Raw genomic sequence first — 20,042 nt, forward strand, 5'->3', positions numbered from 1 at the left:
TTCCGTCAGGTCTGGGTGTCCACTGTCTTATGCAGAACGACTTACAGTTTGACTCAGTGTCTGGTTTCTGTACACACACAAAAGTGCAAAACTCATTTTCCTATTCTCAGAAGTAAATTTACATGTTCAGGGTGGTTCAATTTTTACTGCACCAAAGTGTTGGCCCAATTCTCTTTCCTGAGGTGGGAAGGAGAGGTCCGGGATTTACTCCTGTTCAGTGTAGAAGTAAATGCCTTTCCAAGGTTGAAAGGGAAGGGGCATAGTGTCAAAGCTAGTGTGGGGGTCTAGTGGAAAGAGTTTCTCCATAGGGCGGAAAAAGCAAGTGTTTAAGTTTTTTGACACCTGCAGTGCATATTTTCTCAAGTAAAAACAAACACATTCATATTTCACGTGATTAAATGGAATTTATGTAGGTTTTCTAGGATTATCCCCGGAGACGTATGACAGTTGTAGGTTTACAGGGGTAACCTCGATAGCCATTGTGAATTCAAAAATTTGGGAAATTTGCGCCCATGCCAGAAACCCATACCTGCAGATTATAAATTTTTTCTTTTTTAAATCGGACCCTTTGTGGTTTCTTCCCATAATCTCTCACAAACAAAAAAAACATGAAACCACACTATCAAGGCAGGCAAAAAGTCATCATAGTTTGACAACATGTTTGAGGATAATGTTATTTATGTAAGAGTATTTTGTTAACTAGGTCTTCAAATACTTGAAAATATTGGCCGGTAATTTCTTTTTTTGACTAGAGCAATTATCGAACTGGACACCAGTGGCAATGTGATTGACATCTTTTAAATTCCATCATAAACGTTCAAACCCTATTCTACAATTCCAGCAGAAAGGGTCTGCATATAATACTGGGGGAAGGGATATATAAGGTTTCTTCAAAGAATGTCTATGTGCTTATCGGAGTGGAATGAATTCCTGCGCAGACTACAGACTCTGGCCTGCCATTCCTGACCGGTGGTCCCTCACACTTTTTACCAATGTTGCCTAGTATTGTGTCCACCATAAACCTATGTAGGCACAAATGTATATATTGAAGAGGAAATCCCTTTGACACTTGGCCAAGCCTTACCCAGTAATGTTTATTTCTTTTTTCTACGGCGAGAATTCCAATATTCTATTCCCAGATTTCTTCAACAGGCAATGTGGATTTTGTGTTGAGGATTTTAACCCGGGAGGTTACTGCAAAGAACATTCGCAGGCTCTCGCCAACCTGTCCACTCGCAGGGACGCCTAATTAAAGTGAAGTGATTCTGCGATTTCCCATATTCGGTTACCTCAGTGCTTCCTCTGGGCAGCTGCAGAAGGCTCAAATACTTCAATAGGAAATTAAACACTTATTTTATTAGAAAAGTGAACCTCGGGGACTCAATTGTTTATTGTCGCAGCTTAGTATTCCGTCATCGCTACTTCTGGACAGTATTGAAGTAGAATTTCTGATCCTGCTCATCCTTTCAGAATCTAGAGCGGGAGCAGACCCAGGTAGAAGAATTGTGTTCACTCCAATAGATTATGGCAGGGGTGGAAGAGGGCTGTTCATATCCACTGTCCCTTTGACGCTTACCAAGACCAGGTTCTGCTCCCTTTGATCAACCTTCGAAATTGATGCAGAGAGCTGCAGAGAGCTTCATAAGTAGACTGAGCTGGCTTTATGCTACTGTACCATAACTTGGCTGTCCTAATCTTTTGTTCAGGCTGCCAGTCCGCTGCCGGCTCCATCATTAAAAGCAGAATTATTTTTATTATACTCTACGCCGGAAATGACCAATGTGGTTCCCTGGGACTGGGTTGGTGTCATCTTTCAGGAGCTCCTAAATGGCTAAATTTACATACAGGAAGTTACAAAGCAGGTAATATGGAAACTGGCATGGATCTGACCTGGTGGACCATACAGAGAAAAATAACCCCAAAATCCCTATTATGGTTGTGACCCAGTACTGTATCCAGTTAATGCGAGGGTCACAATATAGTCAAATGTGCATAGGCTTGGCATGTAATCCACAGATGCGTAAAATGATGCCAGGTAAGAAATGGAGGTGACCTCTCACAAGATTTCAACGCACTTGGACCTCATGTGTCAACACATTTCGCCATAGGGAAAGAAAGGTTAATCCCTTTGACCCATCAAGCCTTTGGTCATTATCAGTCCTCCAGGTACATTTTTGCGGACGTTCATTACTCTTCAAAGTCATCCTGTCATCACAGCACTGCAGCAAACTGACAGACTACAAGAGTCAAGCAAAAGACTTAACCACCAAACTCCTGAAACGCGGCTATCCATCAAAGATCACACACAAATGTCAAAAGCGAGCTAGGAATCAACCTAGGCAAGCTCTCCTTGAAGAAACAACAAAAAACAGAGAGACAACTCCACTCACATGCGTAACAACTTACAACGCAATCTCGAATCAAGTCAGCAGAAGCATCCAAAAACATTGGTCCATAGTCAATTCGGGAAATCTAAGGCGGGAGAAACCTTTGTTCTCTTACAGAAAAGCCCAGAGTCTAAAAGACAGCTTGGTGAATATCAGACCCAGAAATACGACAACCAACAACAACCCCACCTTAACGCAAATGTGGGGCCTCCCCCCAGTAACAGGACACTCGCGCTGTGGGGATTGCAGTGTCTGTCACCTTACGGAAAATACAAAGACTCTAAATCTAGAAGCAGGCAAAACCTGGGAACAGAGATCCCATACTAATTGCAATAGCAGCAACGTCATCTACCTCATCACATGTACTTGTGGGAAACCGTATGTGGGAATGACCACCCGCAAAATAAAACAACGCATCTGTGAGCACAGAAGCACAATACGCTGCAAGAAAAACATTACCAAATTGACAGACCACTTTCTCACCCTCCATCACACCCCCAATGACATGAGGTGGACGGTGATAGAACAATTACCAACAGGCCCTAACATACAATCCCGCCTCTTTGAAAAAGAGCAGCGATGGATTTATAGACTTTCCACCAACAAGATAGGCCTAAATGATAACATTCCATGGGGTTCTGTGTTGAAATAATTAACCATGATACTTGATATCCTTTTCCCATTTGAACATATCTGAATCTAATAGGTCTACTCGGCATCAGACAGGACATGTATCCTTTCCTTATTCTCTGTTCCATTCACCCCGGCAATGATAGTCTTTAGCCAATGGCTAGGTGGTACTCCATCATGCCGTTCATATATCCCCCTGCATTATCTGTTTCCTCAAAAAAAAACTAACGCGACACAAGACGTGCGCGGCAGAACCTTTTTCTACTTCTCCTTTCTTTGCTTGTTTCTTTTTTACTATAGCACTGAGAGCATAGAGAAAATCGCCTTGTGCAATAACAACGTGCCGATTTCACCTTCCTTTGCTTGCTTCATTTTTACTATAGCACTGAGAACATAGAGCAAATCGCCATGTGCACAAACAACGTGCCGATTTCACAACATCCGCACTTTGAGGTGCCTCTCTGCAGTACCTTTTTCCTTAGGATACCGCAAACGCGCTACCACGCATGCGCGGTTGTCCAAACATCAGGTCCCCATGACCACCTACAACCGCACAGGCTCCCGTAGCTAACCCGGTCACGTGGCTGAACCCGGAAGCAGCCTCCCGTTATTACCAATCCCGCTTTGCTCGACACTCATAGCCGAGCAGCGGATGGTAGACGTAGGTTATGGGCCTCCCGCCACGCCAGTAAACTGTGAGTAACCCCCCCCTTTTTCCCACAGAACCCGGACTTGAGCAGATGCAAGTCCAGACATCTGTTTTTTAGCGGTTTCACTTTACCGCCCCCTGACTTTGACCGTCTCTCTTAACCTAATCACGGGTACCGTATTTCTTCATTTAGAATACGTTGTAGTGCGTGAAGCACCTACCCCCTGCCCATCGAAGCTTAACGGGATAATCCCACAAGTAAGCCTGCCACATGCCACTAAATATTTGTGACCATCTCCATGTTACATGTTTGTGAGTCTTGTTTGTCATATGATGACGTTATAATCACGGAGGGCTACCATAATGTGGCCCCAGCTTGAAAACAATTCGCATTTGAAAAAAGCTGCGATAAATCCCACAATCCCACATATTTTGGCAATAAAGCCTCAAAACAATGCGCATTTGAAAAATCTGCGATAAACCTCGCAATCCCGCACATTTTGGCAATAAATATAGCGATATTGCATGCAATGTTGCACGCACTTATAGACTTTGATATAATAATATCCTAGCCCTAATGATAAGCGCTCACGTTCACAATATGATCACATTTGTTGTCTATTGAAGCTTTTCCAAACACCACTGTGGTATGCGGTATGAATGCACTGAGAGTCTGCACGACGTAACAGGCTAGTATGGACATTTTGCGCCTGACGCCCTATTATCTTATTTTCTCTCTCCACAGGTTTTTTGTATCTATGCTCCTTATTTTTAAGAGCATCTCACCTTTAATATAATTTACCATTGGTCTTTTAAGGATTTAGGACAGGGTGGGTCTTTTAGGGGGCCCACACCATCCATCTCCTTGGTCCTGATGAATACCGGGAACCTTCCCTAACGGTTGAAACATGTTGACCAATACACTTTGAACACATATTGAGATACGTAGGTCGTAACTCCCCTTCCAGTATCTCACCCTTATTATTTTATCATTGTCCAGTTGCTTTTCAATAAAATTAATTTTCTACAAAGTTAAACCAGGACAATTTTTAACACGTTTTTTTGCACCCACATCCCACATCCTGCTCCACTGTAGTACAGGTGTCGAAGCACACCCTGATGACGCTAGGCCACCAGGGTGGACCCCGATGATGAAGCATGTCACCACTAGGTGGTGAGTGAAGGTTTTTTAGAAAAGGAATAAATATTCCAATTTGGAAAACCTTCATCCCACACATCGGGAGATACTCCTTCATTTGTTTTACAATATCACAGCATTATATTCAGTCCAGCAAAAAATATATTCTAAATTTGAAATTTGCATTTTTGTTTCAAACCATAGTTTCTTGGTGCTGGTGAATGAAGACAGCTAGTTGTACCTTAAAGGCATTCTGCAGGCCAGCATGGACCAACCATGTGCAAATCCGACTCTTCCTACTCCACTTGGTACAGTCCTTCCTAAACCATTTGAGGGCTTGTAGCTGGAGTCCAGTGGGTCTGCAATCCTGGGACCCACCTCTCACCCCACCCCTCACACATGAGAAAACAAACCATTGACAGGTGGTTGAATTTTCGAATTCATCTCAGCCTTTGGTGATCACGCGGTTCATTTAGCTACGCTGTTTATCTGTGCAGTTCTTTAAAACATACATTTATCTTGCTGCCTGCACAGATCCACCCTCCATGATTTACACATTTAACAGTAAAAAAAAGTGAGTAGCCCGGAGGCTCCTGGTGGGCCCTGCGGGTTTCTTCTGGAGCTTGGCAGGGTGCAGACAGCAGCAGGATGTTGTGGCTGCTGGGAGCAGCCTCTCTGGCCTGCCAGAGGATGCTGGAGCTGATGTCAAGTTCTTGGAATTTCCACTTCAGATGCAGATGTTCTTGGCAACGGTTGCCAGGGGAAACAGTGTCCAATGGAATTCACTGTCCTCGTCAGTTAACTCAGGGGAGACCACGCTGCCGGCCGCAGTGGGAGAGATGCGCAGGGCTTGGCGATTAATGGTGATGTGAAACTTATGACACAAAGTTTGCATTGGCTTACAAAAAAAATAAAATAATCAACAACTCCTTCTGCACTTAGTTTGTTTCTTGCATTCTAGCAAATTGTGCAGACCCCACTCCACATCACATAAATATTTTTGCGCCAAGGTAAGAATGTGGAACACTAGCAAAAATAGTTTTAAAACATCTATATGGTGTAAGCCATCTCACGTTTTTAACGTAGTCTCACGAATAGCCGGATCCTACTGAGTTTGCAGTTGTTTTTTTAAGTATATGACAAGAAATGATTCAATCGCGCTTTACCTAAAATCTAACCCCATCTTCCACATTCAAAGATTGAAAATTATGTTTGCTTTATTTTGTGTTGCATAAACGTATAAAACAATGACGCATATATCTTCTGTTCTGTCCATATACTGTTTTGGTTTAAACAGCAAATATGTTTCATCACAGATTTGCTCAGTTTCCATTTCCTTGGCGCAAAACGTGACGTAATGTGTCATCTGGCCAGCTTTGGCTCGGTTACCGGTAAACAGGACCCCAAAAGAGTTTGCCTGGCATTGTTCTTGATGGGGTATCCCCCCTGTGTCCACAATGAGAGGTTAGTGGTAGAGGTTTATTATTCAAGGGTACGGAATGTATGTACCCAAGAGATGAAGTCTATCAACTCCCTTATACCTAGTCCGTTGGCCCCCTTACACATGTCTCGCCCACATGTGTGAGTGTACAGTAACGTTGATTTAAGGGTCCCTTGTACGTACAGTTGTGTGACTTAAAATGGTGGTTGTCTTTTTGCCCCTGCTCCTCCTCCTTTTCTTCCTGTTCAGCTACTTGTAGGAATCCCAGTTTATGTTGTGAGCAGAATAATATTTAACTAAATTCAGGAAACTGTTAGACAACCACTTGTTCACCGCTACCGTCTAGCTCAGGTAGGATCATCCATTGTCGATTTAGAACTAAGACGCCTCTTTTTCAGTTAATAATGTGCTCTATACATTTTTAAACATTCATTCTATCACAGAACAGGATGACAAGCTAGAATTGGCCTGTCAATGTCAGGGTAAGCTCCATATATGGAGTTGTTTTTCTCCTGTCTAATGTGGACTGGAATACACATCTCCAATTCTTCACTGTAGGACAAAACGGATTTGTTGACCTTTAAATTGATTGTTTGGTGCTTGACGCTTGCATTTTGAAAGCAAAGGAGTTACATCAACTCAGACTAGGCCAAAGCCTGAAGTTCTGCGTAAGGCCGTGCTGCTACGCTGTTGCATGTTGACTGGACAAGTCCTACGAGGAATATCTCTGCCATCCAGAGGAAGACAGAGAAACAGGTCCAGCTCCTTGAAGCCCTCCAGAGAAAATTCACAGAAGACAATGGAGAACAGTACATATGATGACAGTGGGTAGATGAAGCAATCTTTGGGAACTGAAGCTCTGTATAGCTGGCAAACTCATCAGTAAACTTTTCATGAAAATTGCACCCCCACCTTTTTCACTCCCTCCGCTTTCGAGCTGGCTCCCATCTAGCGTAGCATGACCACATCATCCTCAAGTCTTAGTTTATGAAGAGTCTAACTAAGCCATTGAGCTGACTCCTCTGACCCAGCCGGCCCAGATCCAGAAATTATGAACCTGGATCACGAGGTCCATCGTGGAAACGTTCAGTCCATCCAGGCAGAGTTAAAAAAAATCCTCAAGTGATCGATGAAGAACTGTTAATCTCTGGTGAACGATATCATCGTAGCCCGAGATAAACAATTCTAAGGTTTTAGACTCTCCATCCATAGTGAGGAAACACCCAGTCCTGCCCCAGCATGAACCTGTTGAAATTTCCAAATTACAGAACAGCACCTGAACCAGTTTGTGGATAGCAGAGAATGTACCATGTGTAAAAGTTATAGTTAACCATATTTATCTCCGCAATTCTTCTAATTTGTGTCGGTGCGGTCACCCAGGATATGCCTGGAAATGTTTAATGTCTGTAAAACTATCAGGACATTCCTATTTAATGTGTTCTGCTTCATCTGGCTTCACCTTCCCATAGCCTCCCTGGTGCTAATCCTTGACGGCTCCACCAAGCTACCAATGAAAGACATCTTGGCTTATGAGGCCCAAATTTGTTACTCAGGCCACGTACCGGCATCTGGATCAGTAGGGAACAATTGCAGTCTCTACTGTGGTGAACCTGGCTAGTCCCTACCACCTGAACAATCCATTGCTAAGCCGATAGAGGCACAATCGATGTATCTGTTTACATTTTTGGAATCGGAACCATGCACGAATGGGGTAGGAGGGGAGTTATGGGTCAATCTAGGAATCGGTGGAGAAACAGGGAGCACCAGGAGTATTTTCTACTATTTTCTCTTTTCTCGTGTGTACCCCTGTGGAACTCTCCCAATTTTGCATTTTTCCTTCAATTTACTATGCACTTGTTTAGTAGTAGAAAAGCTTGCACACTTTAAATAATGTATATGTAAAATGTATATTATTACGTGGTGTGTAATAATCAAAAATGAGGTGAAATACAATAGTAAGTAAACATTTTAAAAACGTAGTTCCATAGGTGGCAACATTTTATGTGTGGCTGGAGGAACATTTGTCTAGTACTTTGCAATTCATATATTTCCCTTCTAAATTCACATAGTTTATAACTCTGAAACTGCAAGTATCGATCTCCGGAAGCAATTCTGCATGTGTGCCTCAGAACCCAATGTCTGATTACCTATATCATAAGCTAGTAGTCCACCTAAAAATATAAGAAGAATTCTTGAATCTTGTGTTACAGGCCAGAGTATGCCAAGCCCACTTATTCTAGCTATACCTTTTAAGAATAGCCATGGCTATTCAACAAAACCACTCTGTAACCCTGGTATGGACTCTACATCAACGGAAATATTTCATTGTATTATTTTAGTTAATCTTGTGTGTTTGCACAGCTCTCCAATGTTGAATTGGCCCAATTGAAAATTGAAAACCTTGAAGTACATGTGGAAATGCCTAAAATTAACTCATGTTTTGCTTTCTTTTCTCAAAGTGTGTTTTGGGATCTCTACTGTGCAGCCCCCGACAGAAGGGAGACGTGTGAGCACTCCAGTGAAGCCAAGGCCTTCCATGACTACGTAAGTACTCATTCCCTTATCAATTGGAAATGTTTTCACTGGCCAGTAGATGGCAGTCTATAGGTGTTTGATTTTGATTGGCCCAGAGGTTGTCCCGCTGAGGGCGCTTCTGCAGCCGCGCTTGCCATTTTCTTTTTTTTTTGCGTGAGGTCTTCTTCAGGCTATAACTGGAAATAAATGTCCGCCATGTGTTGTTGGAACGCTTTTACAGACTGATAAACAAAATTGTAATCCAGCTGGAGACCTGTAAGTTTGTCCTCTGCTGTCCCTACCTTGCTCGCGGTTTATGGTTTTTATGAAGCCCCGTGGAGGCTGGAGGAGCAGCTGGAAAGGCTTTAGAGAAAGCTGCTGGTGCCAGGGAGAGCATGTTTCACTCTGTTATTATGCTTGGCTGTGGCATGCGCACTATATAATCCGGGGCTAATGTACTCCGGCGGCGATGGAGGAGTTTTGCATTTAATTGGCGCATTTTGGTGGCAAAGGCCTCGTTTAGTGTTTCGGCTGCGGTAAGAGGGCCCCGTTGGAGGTACGTCCGGAGGGGGTCGCTGCCCTGCCACTCATGCTTCTGTGCTGTGGATGGCGGCCAGTGTTGACATACATTGTTGGAACACGATTGAATGAGCTGAAGAAGAAATAATAATCCCTTACTCGCTTTTAGATTTTAAATAGAATTAAAGATACTATCCCATTACAAGTTGAAGAGCAGTTTCTTTCTCAAAATAATAAGTTGCAAAAATGTTTTACTGTCTTCCACCTGAATGAGAAAGCTGGAGGCAAACTATTTATTTCTCTTCCATATGATTCGTCACAACTGGTTTTATTCTGTTTTTATATGAGTGGCAGAACTTTTGTTCTCTTCTGAATCATTTACAAAACATGTTTATCATCTTCCAAGTGATTGACAAAACTGTCTTGTCTCTTCCACGTGATTTGCAAAGTTTTTTTATTCTGTTTTCATTTAGTGTCAAGGGGCTTAGTATTGTCTTCAAATGAGCAATTAGTCTGTTTTAGTTTCTCCCAAATGGGTGGTGCTGAAGCTGTATTTATTCCTTTCATATAGGGGATAAAACTGATATATTTTGCTTTATGGCAGTGGCAAAGTTGTCTTCGCTTCTTTTCCATAAGGGAGAAAGCTTTCTTATTTTCTCACAAACGAGTCATAAAATATTTACATTCTCCTGACTGTTAGCGACAGAAACATTTTATTCTCTTCTGCATCAGTGATAAATATGTTTTAGATTTTCCAAAAAGCGTGCTGGTGATGGTTTATCTTGTTCTCGGTGATTGGTTTTAATTTATGTGGCTGACAAAGTTGCATATTATTGTCATCCATAAGCGATAATGCTGTTCTGTTTTGCCTTTTACTATATAAAGTGGTTTAATTTTCCTTCATGTGACTGAAAATGTTTTGTTGTGTTCTCGTCTAAGTGATCTGCGTGGCAAAGATGGTTTGTGGGAGAAATGTATTCTTTCAAAATGGACATGAGTGAGGCAGTGTGTTTTATAAGATGTTTATTTGTGAATGTGTACATATTACATACATGTATGTGCTCTTCCTCTTGGTGAACTGTAATCTGTTCGGATTAAAGCACAACACTTGCCACTTGTGGAACAATTCAGACAAGTTAATATAAACATGGCCTTTCACAGATTTTTTGACAGTTCAAAGTGGTGTTTGTAATAAAAGTGGAAATGTGAAATGAGTGTCTCCTCCAGCAATGCAAGGCTGTCCTTTATTTCACCCTGACACAACAACGTCATATTTTGGTGATTTTGAAACTCTAGGGGTAGTCACCATTTTCCCCAAATCAAATACAGAACTGGATCCACTCGAAAAATTGATTCATGTTTAGAGATTTTGGATTCCTTCTGTGCCCCAGAGAAACAATCCAAGTTACAGATCCAAATGCTCATTTGATAAATGATATTTTAATGGGTAAAAAGTGGTGCGATAGATGACTGCTGCACAATGTATATGTCACAGAAGCAAACATCGGTCAGTCTGAAATGTTTTTAGTTAATACTCCAATAGCCGAAATGTCCAGCTTAGGTCCACTCTTACAGTTTGTCCACATACAGTGACTCTAAGTAGAACTCATTTACGAGTATCCTGAAAATCAGGTGTAGAACTGGCACGCCTACACCTACGTTGGAAATATTTATTTTCTTCATGCCTGAGAGACTTAAAAGGTTGTTATGATTCACCCAATTGGCCATGGATAGGGTTCATGCTCGCTGGTTAAGAGGAGTATGACCTTGGATGGTGCAGGAAGGGTGCTCTTGGGCCTCTAGCTCACACCTCTGTCTCGCTCTGTCTGCTCAGACTAGTGATCACTCCGCCCCAGCTCGCAATCGAACCGATGGGGGCCTTGTTGATAAAGGGATTTGGGTCACTCATAAACATGAAAAGGCATGAGCCAAGAGACCCTTCTTCAAGAGATGTGCCTTTCAGTTTAAATGCTGACCAATAAGGCGAAAATCCTAGAATAACTCCAGCATCATAGGTTTTACGAAGAGGCCATACATGCCTGTATGCAATGGCAGACAATGCCCAGTCCTGTTAAGATTTTGTCTGAATCTCTGAGATAATTACCCATAGCTTGCCACTGCAAGCCCCTGCTTTGATGCAGGCGGCCCTGTATCTGAATGAAGAGCAAAACTGCTAAATGTAGGCTGACCAGATGACTCCAGCCCACCTGGATAACGTGTTCTTAGTCCTGGGCTTTCACTGAACGGAGCAGTGCATCGTGGAACTTGTAGTCTTAGTTCACTTTCATTGAATTACACACCTGAAAACCGTGGTGTGAGGAGAGCCCAGATAAAGGTAGTTTCTGCCGGCTTAGATGCTTTGGTCACCCAACGGAAACTATAAAAATGTCAACTTAAATAAAAATAACATTGAAAAGATGATTTATGAGAAGTGTTTCTTTCTCCCTCGTTCTGCTGAGTTTGCTGCTTAACACAGAAATACTCAAACTCGTAGCAAGGACAGTCCAATAAATATATGTACATTAAATCATGTACATCAAGTGCTCAAAATGAAGGAAGATTGAAGTGTGAAACAAAAGTGTGAGTTAATTATGTTTTTACTACCCTTTGTTAAAATGCTTGCCCCCACCCCATCGTAAACTTGTACTAAGTATATCCTTTCTTTAATTAAAAATGTCCTCAACTTTAATCCTGGATTGCTTAGTGTGCAAATAACTGTATAACCCTGGTGCACTTAAGTAATACAAAAATATTCTGCATTATAATAACATAATAAATATTAAGAATCTACTGTCTGATTCGTTCTTTCCTTACTCTCAAATCAAAATTTCTTTTGTAGTAATAGAAGAGAAATCTCAGAATTACTCTTAAGTTAATTCTGCTATTAAAGGTTCTTTTGTTTGGAATTGTGTGGTTATGATCTAGGCCAGGTGCATTAAGAAGCGAGGTATTGTGTGGAAAGATCTCGATACAGAAGCAGTCGCACTCCACGTGGGTTCCCTTGCTCCAATCTTTATGAGGGTGCTTTTGAAGTATTGAAAGTGAGGGGTGGCTTTTTGGCTGAGAAACAATTCCTCATGAAGAATGTTATGGATCTGAATGAAAGATCGATTGGTTGGTTAAGTAGAATTGATGCTCAAAGAATTATGGGTGCCTGTCTGCACAGCATCATATTTCTCTATTTTTCAAAGAAGATTGTGTAGATATGTATTGTAGTTATGAAATGGAAGTGTCCAGCAGTATTCAAGCATTTTAATTCTTGGGTAAACTTTAAAAATATTGTTCATAATTTTCATTTCGTAAAACACATTTCTAATTTTTTGTATAAGCTCCTGAAACCTCAACTCTAAACCACGAGAAAAGCAACAAGAAAAACGTTATCCTTGTGTAAGGTGTAAACAGATGTTCATGTTATGAATTCTTTCAATTTAAATCATCGTAATTAAATTCCTTCTACCCACATTGCTTGTTGCACTACCTTAAGATGGATCGGAGATCATTTGTATATTTACCTCGAATTGTATTAAATCTAAAAACTGTACAATGAAGTATATGATTTCGGTTATAGATCTTTAAATGACTTGATGGGCTGCCATGATGGTGGTTCCTTTTGAGATATAGAAATCACAGCTGAGCCAGAACACCAGTCGGGGACCCGTGTCACTCCTCAAGGGTTACACGCTTCGGGAGCACTCTTCTGAATGACTGGACAATTGATTTTAGAAGTGACGACCTTGCGCCTCCATGTTTTTTGTGCACATAAAAATTGGGAGTACTGGATATTTGTAGACCTTGTGATAATATACATATCCTTGATACATTCTTGACTACCCCTGATGAAGTCTGCTGTCACATCTTCCGCATAGTCGAAACAAGTGTTGGCAGGCCAAAGATTGAAAGACGCTTGTCGGAGAAAAAAAATGAAGGCTCTTGTGGAAATTTCACTATGGAACTCAATGTTGACTTATTTGAGAGTGCTCAAAGCTTTTCTTCTGCAAAGGTACAGAGATCACAGCTGAGCTAGCAGTGATCCTTAAACCAGACAGTTGATCGTGTGTCACAGTGAGTACCTAATGTTAGAGTCACCAGGCATCACAGATTTGCTGGGACAGTCCAGTTTTTTTTCCACTGTGTGTCCCGGCAGATTTCAGAAAATGTCGACTGAAAACAGTAGGAGACCCGTTTTTATGTGTTCCAAAGCAGGGCTACTTGGCAATGTTATAAGAAAACAATTGAATTAACTGGTACCATACTGGGTTTCGAAATTAAATTTTATGTCTTTTCTTATTCTGTATTTCTGTTGATGAGTGCTCTCATTCTGTGGCGCTTGTATAATGTGAAATCGTAGTCCTATTTTTGTGAAATGTCCCGGTTTACGATTTTTAAAATCTGGTCACGTCATCTAATGTCCTTGTCTTCCCTGAGGGATTGTACGTCGTCCACCAAACTTTTTCCCACTGGCCAGTGCTTAGAATGGAAAAATAGAAGTGCTGGTACGCCTATCTTTAGAAGTGCCGGTACTCTCCCTCTCAAAATAAAAAAGTGCCTATACTTCGTACCGGACAGTGCCGGCCTAGTTAAAGCACTGCCTCTGGCCCTCAGTCAGCCGATGTGAAGCGATCTGTGCTTGGTTGGCATGGGTGTGTGAATAATTTCTAGAGGTGAATGCTCAAATAATGACTCCAACGAGCAACATGTGGACTTGCAGTTATGCCCTATATGAAGAATGTTCTGAGAAATAAAAGACTGATTTTAGAACAAGGTAAAGTTTGTTAAATTTCCCTATTTCCCTTTGCCTTCGATTACTTGTGCAAAGATTTTCAGCGTGATGTGCGATCATTTTTACCACTTTGTGAGATAATTTTCACTGTAATCAGTTCCTGCTTGGTTGGGAATTTTGTGGAGACCTTTTCACACGAAATGTACCCTTTTTCACAGCTTTCACCTGCATAATGACAAATGTAGGCAGACGTTTTCCCTGCAAATTTACCTTTTTCGAGAATTCTCTCAGAAGTCTCTATTACCGCAAGTGTTGACCAGCATAAATTGTTTCGGACTCTTAAGTTTCACAAAACATTTCTGCCACACTGTGAAGGCTGTGAGCAGGGCACAAGTCCTAAAACAATAAGTGGAGGGACTAACCTAGTTAATCAATATGCAGGTGACATCATGAGGGTGTGACATCACAGGCGTGTGACATCACAGGAAGTGACATAATGGGAGTGACACCAAATCTTAAGCCCTCACATTTTTGTTTAACAGGTCTATCATTAGTACATTAGAGCACATTCCCAGTATACAGGGAAACCCTCCTGATGTAGGCAGAAGATTCACATTTTTGTAAGCTACACATAAAACAATGTTGCCTTTTGTCTGGGTAAACTTCCTCTACCCATAGTGTTTTACAAGAAAACATTGTGATATTTAAATTATTACAACACCGCCTGGGGTGAGGGGAGCAGCCACTATCTAAATGCTATTTATTTTGTGTAAATACTGGAAAGACCAACACATCTGACATTCCTACAGCACACAGGGACTGAACAAAGTGAAAAGCTGCCTCTCTTAAGTATGTGTGAAGTGCTAACAAGGTGTGAGCCTTTGTTTCCCCGCCTCTGCATTAGTATCAGGTGTGAGGCTCCTGACTGCTCCCAGCCAAGAGAATCACACAAGGAGGCCTGATGAGGCCTCAGATTCGGCCTTTGTTGTGGGCCCAGCAGGAGTCTGCGCTAGGAAAGCCCCCTCCCGCCTGCACATTGTTGCGATGGAAAGCAGACAACAACGTGCAGGCGCTGCTGAAGGTGTCTCCAGCTGTTTGGAAATTACACCGGGACGAATTTAGCATCTTTTTCAGTGGGGCCATCTCCTTTGGCAGGGTGGACAGCATCCACCCCGTGAAAATAGTGGGTGGACGCTGTTCACCCGCGTGTACTCCCGCCCTCCTCATTTAGTGAGAGTCAAGAGGCGCTAAAGTGTACCCCGGCACCCCCACTTCAAATGCAGCGCTGCCCAGCCCTGGGAGGGCCCTCGAGGGAGCAGCGCTGACACCAGGTGACCTGGAATTGCTTAACAGTAGCTGGAGGTCATCAGACCCCTGGCGGATCTGGATAAAACCCGGAAGCTGTCGGAGGGAGGAAGGCCGTGAACGTCACGCCTTTCGCCATCTTCTAAATCACTTGCAGCGGCCCTTGAAGACGGCACCAGAGGCTTTCAGACTGAGATGAATGCGCATTTCCTTTGACCTTTGCCCTTTGGACCTTGAACTCTGGTTTTGGCAGAGGCTAATGTTCGCCTGCAGGGCACCAGGTGGCAGCGGGATTCTCGAGGGGTGCTTTGGTAAACTTGGGAGCCCATGTGGCCCCTTAAGATGTGTTTATATAGAAGCAGAAGGAACACTGCCATTTCCGTTGTGGAATTTCCAATCTGTCAGTTACAAATGTGTCTGACTAGATCACGTTTCTGTTGTAATGCATCTTTGGGACTGCTACTGTGGAGAAAATGTGTGGGTGCATTTTAGAACTTCTAATTGGTGCCTAAATAAATGTGCCTGTAGGTTCCAGTCAGTGTTACATTTTGTAGTTAACAATAAGGCTTTGATTTTTCAGCTGCACCTCATACAGTCCGATGTGGAAACCTTTTGAAACTGGTCAAGTGGGTACTTCACCAGGGCTGGGCCTTCACACTGGGCGAGTAGAACAATACTCGAGGTAACAGCCATCAGGTTTGGCTTCGGGTAAAGTTGCCTCCCCAGTGCCAGCATTCTGGGAAGAAATTGTTCTTTGGTCTAGTCACTAGACAGGTGTTCTGCTTTCCTGCATTAACTTTGGTGGCACTGGAGTTATTTGTTTTAATTTGTTTTTAATGGCCATAGCTTGTCTCATAGTGGATGGTGGACCAGATGGTCCACCAAACAAAGTTCTCCCGCCTCATCTAGAAGCTGGCGAGAAGCTGATTGTGAGCTCTTGAGCCTCCATCGGCTCTGCTGCGGCTGGCCGTCGCCAGCTACTCTGCATCTAAACCCTTACATGGAAGCGCAGTCTATCCATGAACTGGGATCCAGCAAACAGAACTGTAAAACCTCCTTGGGGGTTTGGGGGCGGGGTTTTTTAGGTAAGGCTTTATATGTAGAGGATGCTTCACATTGCTTGGAATGTGCATTTCATTTGTTATTTATATATCTTGACTCCGACCTGTTCGGTCTATTGCTGCCCCTTCAAGCCTTCTTGTTACTCGAGTTAGGAATTGATTAGTCAGTGCTTAATTTGCAAAAGAAAAAAGTGACCGGGGCCTTGTCAGGAGGCCACTGCAGCTTGCACCACCCATTGCCCCTGTCAATGGCAGCGCCAACACAACTACTAAACATCAAAAGTGTGGCAGTTCAAACTATTCCAGCTCACCCAGAGTATAAGATTGGTTTGGACAACAGGTATTAATTAATCATTTTTATTATCTATAGAATTACTAACCAACTGTTGTGCTTATTACAAAATTACAAAGACAGCGGCACTATGTGCCAGGTCTGACAGTTAAATGCCGGTACCGAGCACCGGAAACCACCGGCTGAAATTAAGCACAGGATGAGCTGAGGCTCATCCTTTTCATCAGGTAGACTGCGAAATAAGGGAGCTCTTCCCTGGCCCCCATAAGGACGTACCAGATGATAGCTTTAGATGTACCCCACAGGGATGGGATGGGACTGGGGTGTCTTGTGAAGTACAGCCTCTCTGCGCTACCCCAGTGGATTGAACCTGCATCCCGCCCTTTGGAAAGCATCCACCGAGAGCTTTGAATTGATATAAAGAAGTGCTGGTCCTCCCTACCCAGAGCAGCTGTTGGCTTCTGAAAAGTGCTGGTACTCTCCAATTCAAGTAAAAGAAGAGTAGGTATGTTTTTACCAGATGGTACTTGCCCATTTAAAACACCCATCCCACCAGTGTGTCGTGACACACGTAGGCAAGTAACCAATTGGAAGCGGTTGAGTTTCAAGGCCACCCATTAGGGTAGCTGAGGATTAACGTACGTCTTGCTGGAATATGCAATGGGGCTGTGCTAATAAGAAAGCACAAGCAAACACAAAACACAGAAAGCGAAGAAGTAAAGACCATTAATGAAGTTTTGATCGAGGTGGTGAGTAATGACAACGTGTCAAGTGCCCGTGAACTACCCCAGGAGTACAGACTGGTGACTGTGCTCTGCAGCACCAACATCTATATTTTTAGGACAGTTGAAACCTCCCTGTAGTATCCACGTATCAACCAGGCGCCCTTCAGGATGGCCTGGGAACAGGCCCTTCAGCACCCTTGGCCTTGGGTGCTGGAAGAATGTCTAGTTTCACAATAGCAGGCCCCCATACTACTATCATAACGTGTAAAGTTTCAACAACAGGCCACTGTGCCTCTGAACCTAGAGTGCAAGCCGTAGATTATAATTACCCTGTTAGGAGTAGACTGGCTTCCAACCCAACTTCATCAAAGTGAGAAATCTCTGGGAACCCATGACCAATGTTGCTACACCAATCCTTCATTTTGTTTGGAGTGCCTAACAGCTACTCAGAAACAGGCCAGGTCTCAATATATCCAAAACTAAAATCAGTTTTGCAGAACAGGGTCCTACCAATAAAGGCCATGACTGCTCGACCAAACCACCTGGAGAGTCAAGTAGGATCCTGAGGGCACCCCTTCCTTCTCAGATGAAAGAACCTGCTTCCTGGCAGGGGAGGAGCTCTTGCCGTCTCACCTCTGACACTACTGCACAATCCCTACAACAAGAAGGATCCATATTTTTTCAACCTAGCCTGTTTCTGTAGAGTAGACTTATGAGGAGACTGTGCCGCCAATGGGATATACTGTTGTCTCTGCCTTTCAGATATGCAAAGAAATGGTGACGTCAGTGTGGCATGCTGTTGTCGCTGTCTAGTAGATGCTCAGGGAGCCAATGGTGGCAGTTTGGTAAACTGTTTTTCCTGCCGAGTAGGCACATAGGAAACCGGTGGCGCTGGTGTGGTATACTGTTGCTCATGCTGAGTAGTCATGTAGAGAGTCGGCGTAAATTAAGTGGTATACTATCATCCATGCCTAACAGGATTGCAGAGAGCCTGTGGCTGTGGTTTCGCTTACTGTCAGCAAGTGCCCTAGTAGACACGCTAGGAGCCTGTGACAGTGATGTGATGTACTGTAGTTTCTGCCTAGCACACACACAGTAAGCCGGTGCCGGTGGTGTGGTACATTGTCATTGCTTCCTATCACGGAACCGGTGGCGGTGGTGTGGTACATTGTCATTCCTGCCTGTCAGTGAACAGGTGGCAGTGGTGTGGTACATCGTCATTCCTGCCTAGCAGATACACAGGGAGCCGGTGGGCGTTTTCTGGTGCTCGGTCCTTCATGCTTAGCAGATGCGCAGGGAACCAGTGGCGGTTTTATGGTGCTCGGTCCTTCCTGCCTTGCAGACACGGAGGGAGCTGGTGGTGGTCATGGTGTGGTACTCTGTTGTTCCTTCCTAGCAGACGCGCAGGGACTCCGGTGGTGTGATGTGGTACATTGTCGTTCTTGCCTAGCAGGCGAGCAGGGAGCTGGTGGTGGTGGTGTGGTGCTCAGTCCTTCCTACCTAGCAGATGTGCAGGGAGCCGGTGGCGGTGGTATGGTACATTGTCCTTCCTGCCTAGCAGATGTGCAGGGAGGTGGTGTTGTGGTACATTGTCGTTCCTGCCTAGCAGCCATGCAAGGAGCCGGTGGCGGTGGTGTGGTACATTGTCAATCCTGCCTGGCAGGCGCACAATGAGTCAGTGGCGGCAATGTGGTACTCTGTTGTTCCTTCCTTGCAGACGCACAGGGAGCTTGTGGCAGTGGTGTGGTGCATGGTTCTTCTTGCTTAGCAGACACGTAGGGAGTCAGTGGCGGTGGTGTGGTGCCCGGTTCTTCCTGCCTAGCAGACGCGCAGGGAGTCGGTGGCGTGGTGCTCTGTATTTCCTGCCTAGCAGACGCGCAGGGAGGCAGTGGCGGTGGTGTTGTGCCCGGTTCTTCCTGCCTAGCAGACGTGCAGGGAGTCAGTGGCGGTGGTGTGGTACATTATCGTTCCTGCTTGGCAGGTGCACAGTGAGTCGGTGGCGGTGATGTAGTACTCTGTTGTTCTTTCCTTGCAGACGCGCAGGGAGTCGGTGGCAGTGATGTGGTACTCTGTCGTTCCTTCTTAGCAGACGCGCAGGGAGTCAGTGGCGGTGGTGTGGTGCTCGGTTCTTCCTGCCTAGCAGACATGCAGGAAGGCTCTGGCAGCGGTGTAGTATATTGTCGCTCCTTCTTAGTAGACGAGCAGGGAGCTAGTGGTGCATTGTGATGTGCTATTTTTCGGGCCGGCAGGCACGCGGAGGGAGCTCTTCGCTGGCAGGGGAGCTGTTGAGGCTGTTGCTGTGATTTTCTCTCCTGGCTCGGGGGTAATAGCCGTGTCGGAAAGGGGGGGTAGAATCACGGTGGCAGCTGGCAGATCAGTGGTAGCAGCAGGGAACGTACAAACTTGGGAGACCGAGCCGAGGAGGGGGCAGGGCGGGGAAGAGAAGAGAGGAATAATAGGTGGAGGTCTGGGTCTGCCAGGCTTTCCTAGAAGAAGGGTCTCTATGAACAAATCCTGCCTTTGGGCTTCTGATAAGAGGCAGAGCTATGACCACTTGAGTGTGCAGAAGGCTGTTTTTGCAGCCATAGAATACTCTGTGCAGAACATCAATTGTGCAGACACCAGAACCTTATCTGCAGGCACACTACTCCATGCACAGTA

At 44.1% G+C, this 20,042-nt stretch overlaps 1 protein-coding gene across 2 annotated transcripts in view; it reads left to right on the forward strand.

The window, feature by feature from the left end:
• Positions 1–20,042, forward strand: part of SSBP4 (single stranded DNA binding protein 4) — a 532,613-nt gene that overhangs the window by 155,326 nt on the left and 357,245 nt on the right. For both annotated transcript variants that reach the window (XM_086947015.1, XM_086947014.1), the window contains exon 4: positions 8,705–8,789. In XM_086947015.1, coding sequence (XP_086803141.1) covers positions 8,705–8,789 — 85 coding nt within the window. The remainder of the gene's footprint in view (positions 1–8,704; positions 8,790–20,042) is intronic.

Source organism: Lissotriton vulgaris, chromosome 12 (genome assembly GCF_964263255.1).
Source record: "Lissotriton vulgaris chromosome 12, aLisVul1.2, whole genome shotgun sequence".
NCBI lineage: Eukaryota > Metazoa > Chordata > Amphibia > Caudata > Salamandridae > Lissotriton > Lissotriton vulgaris.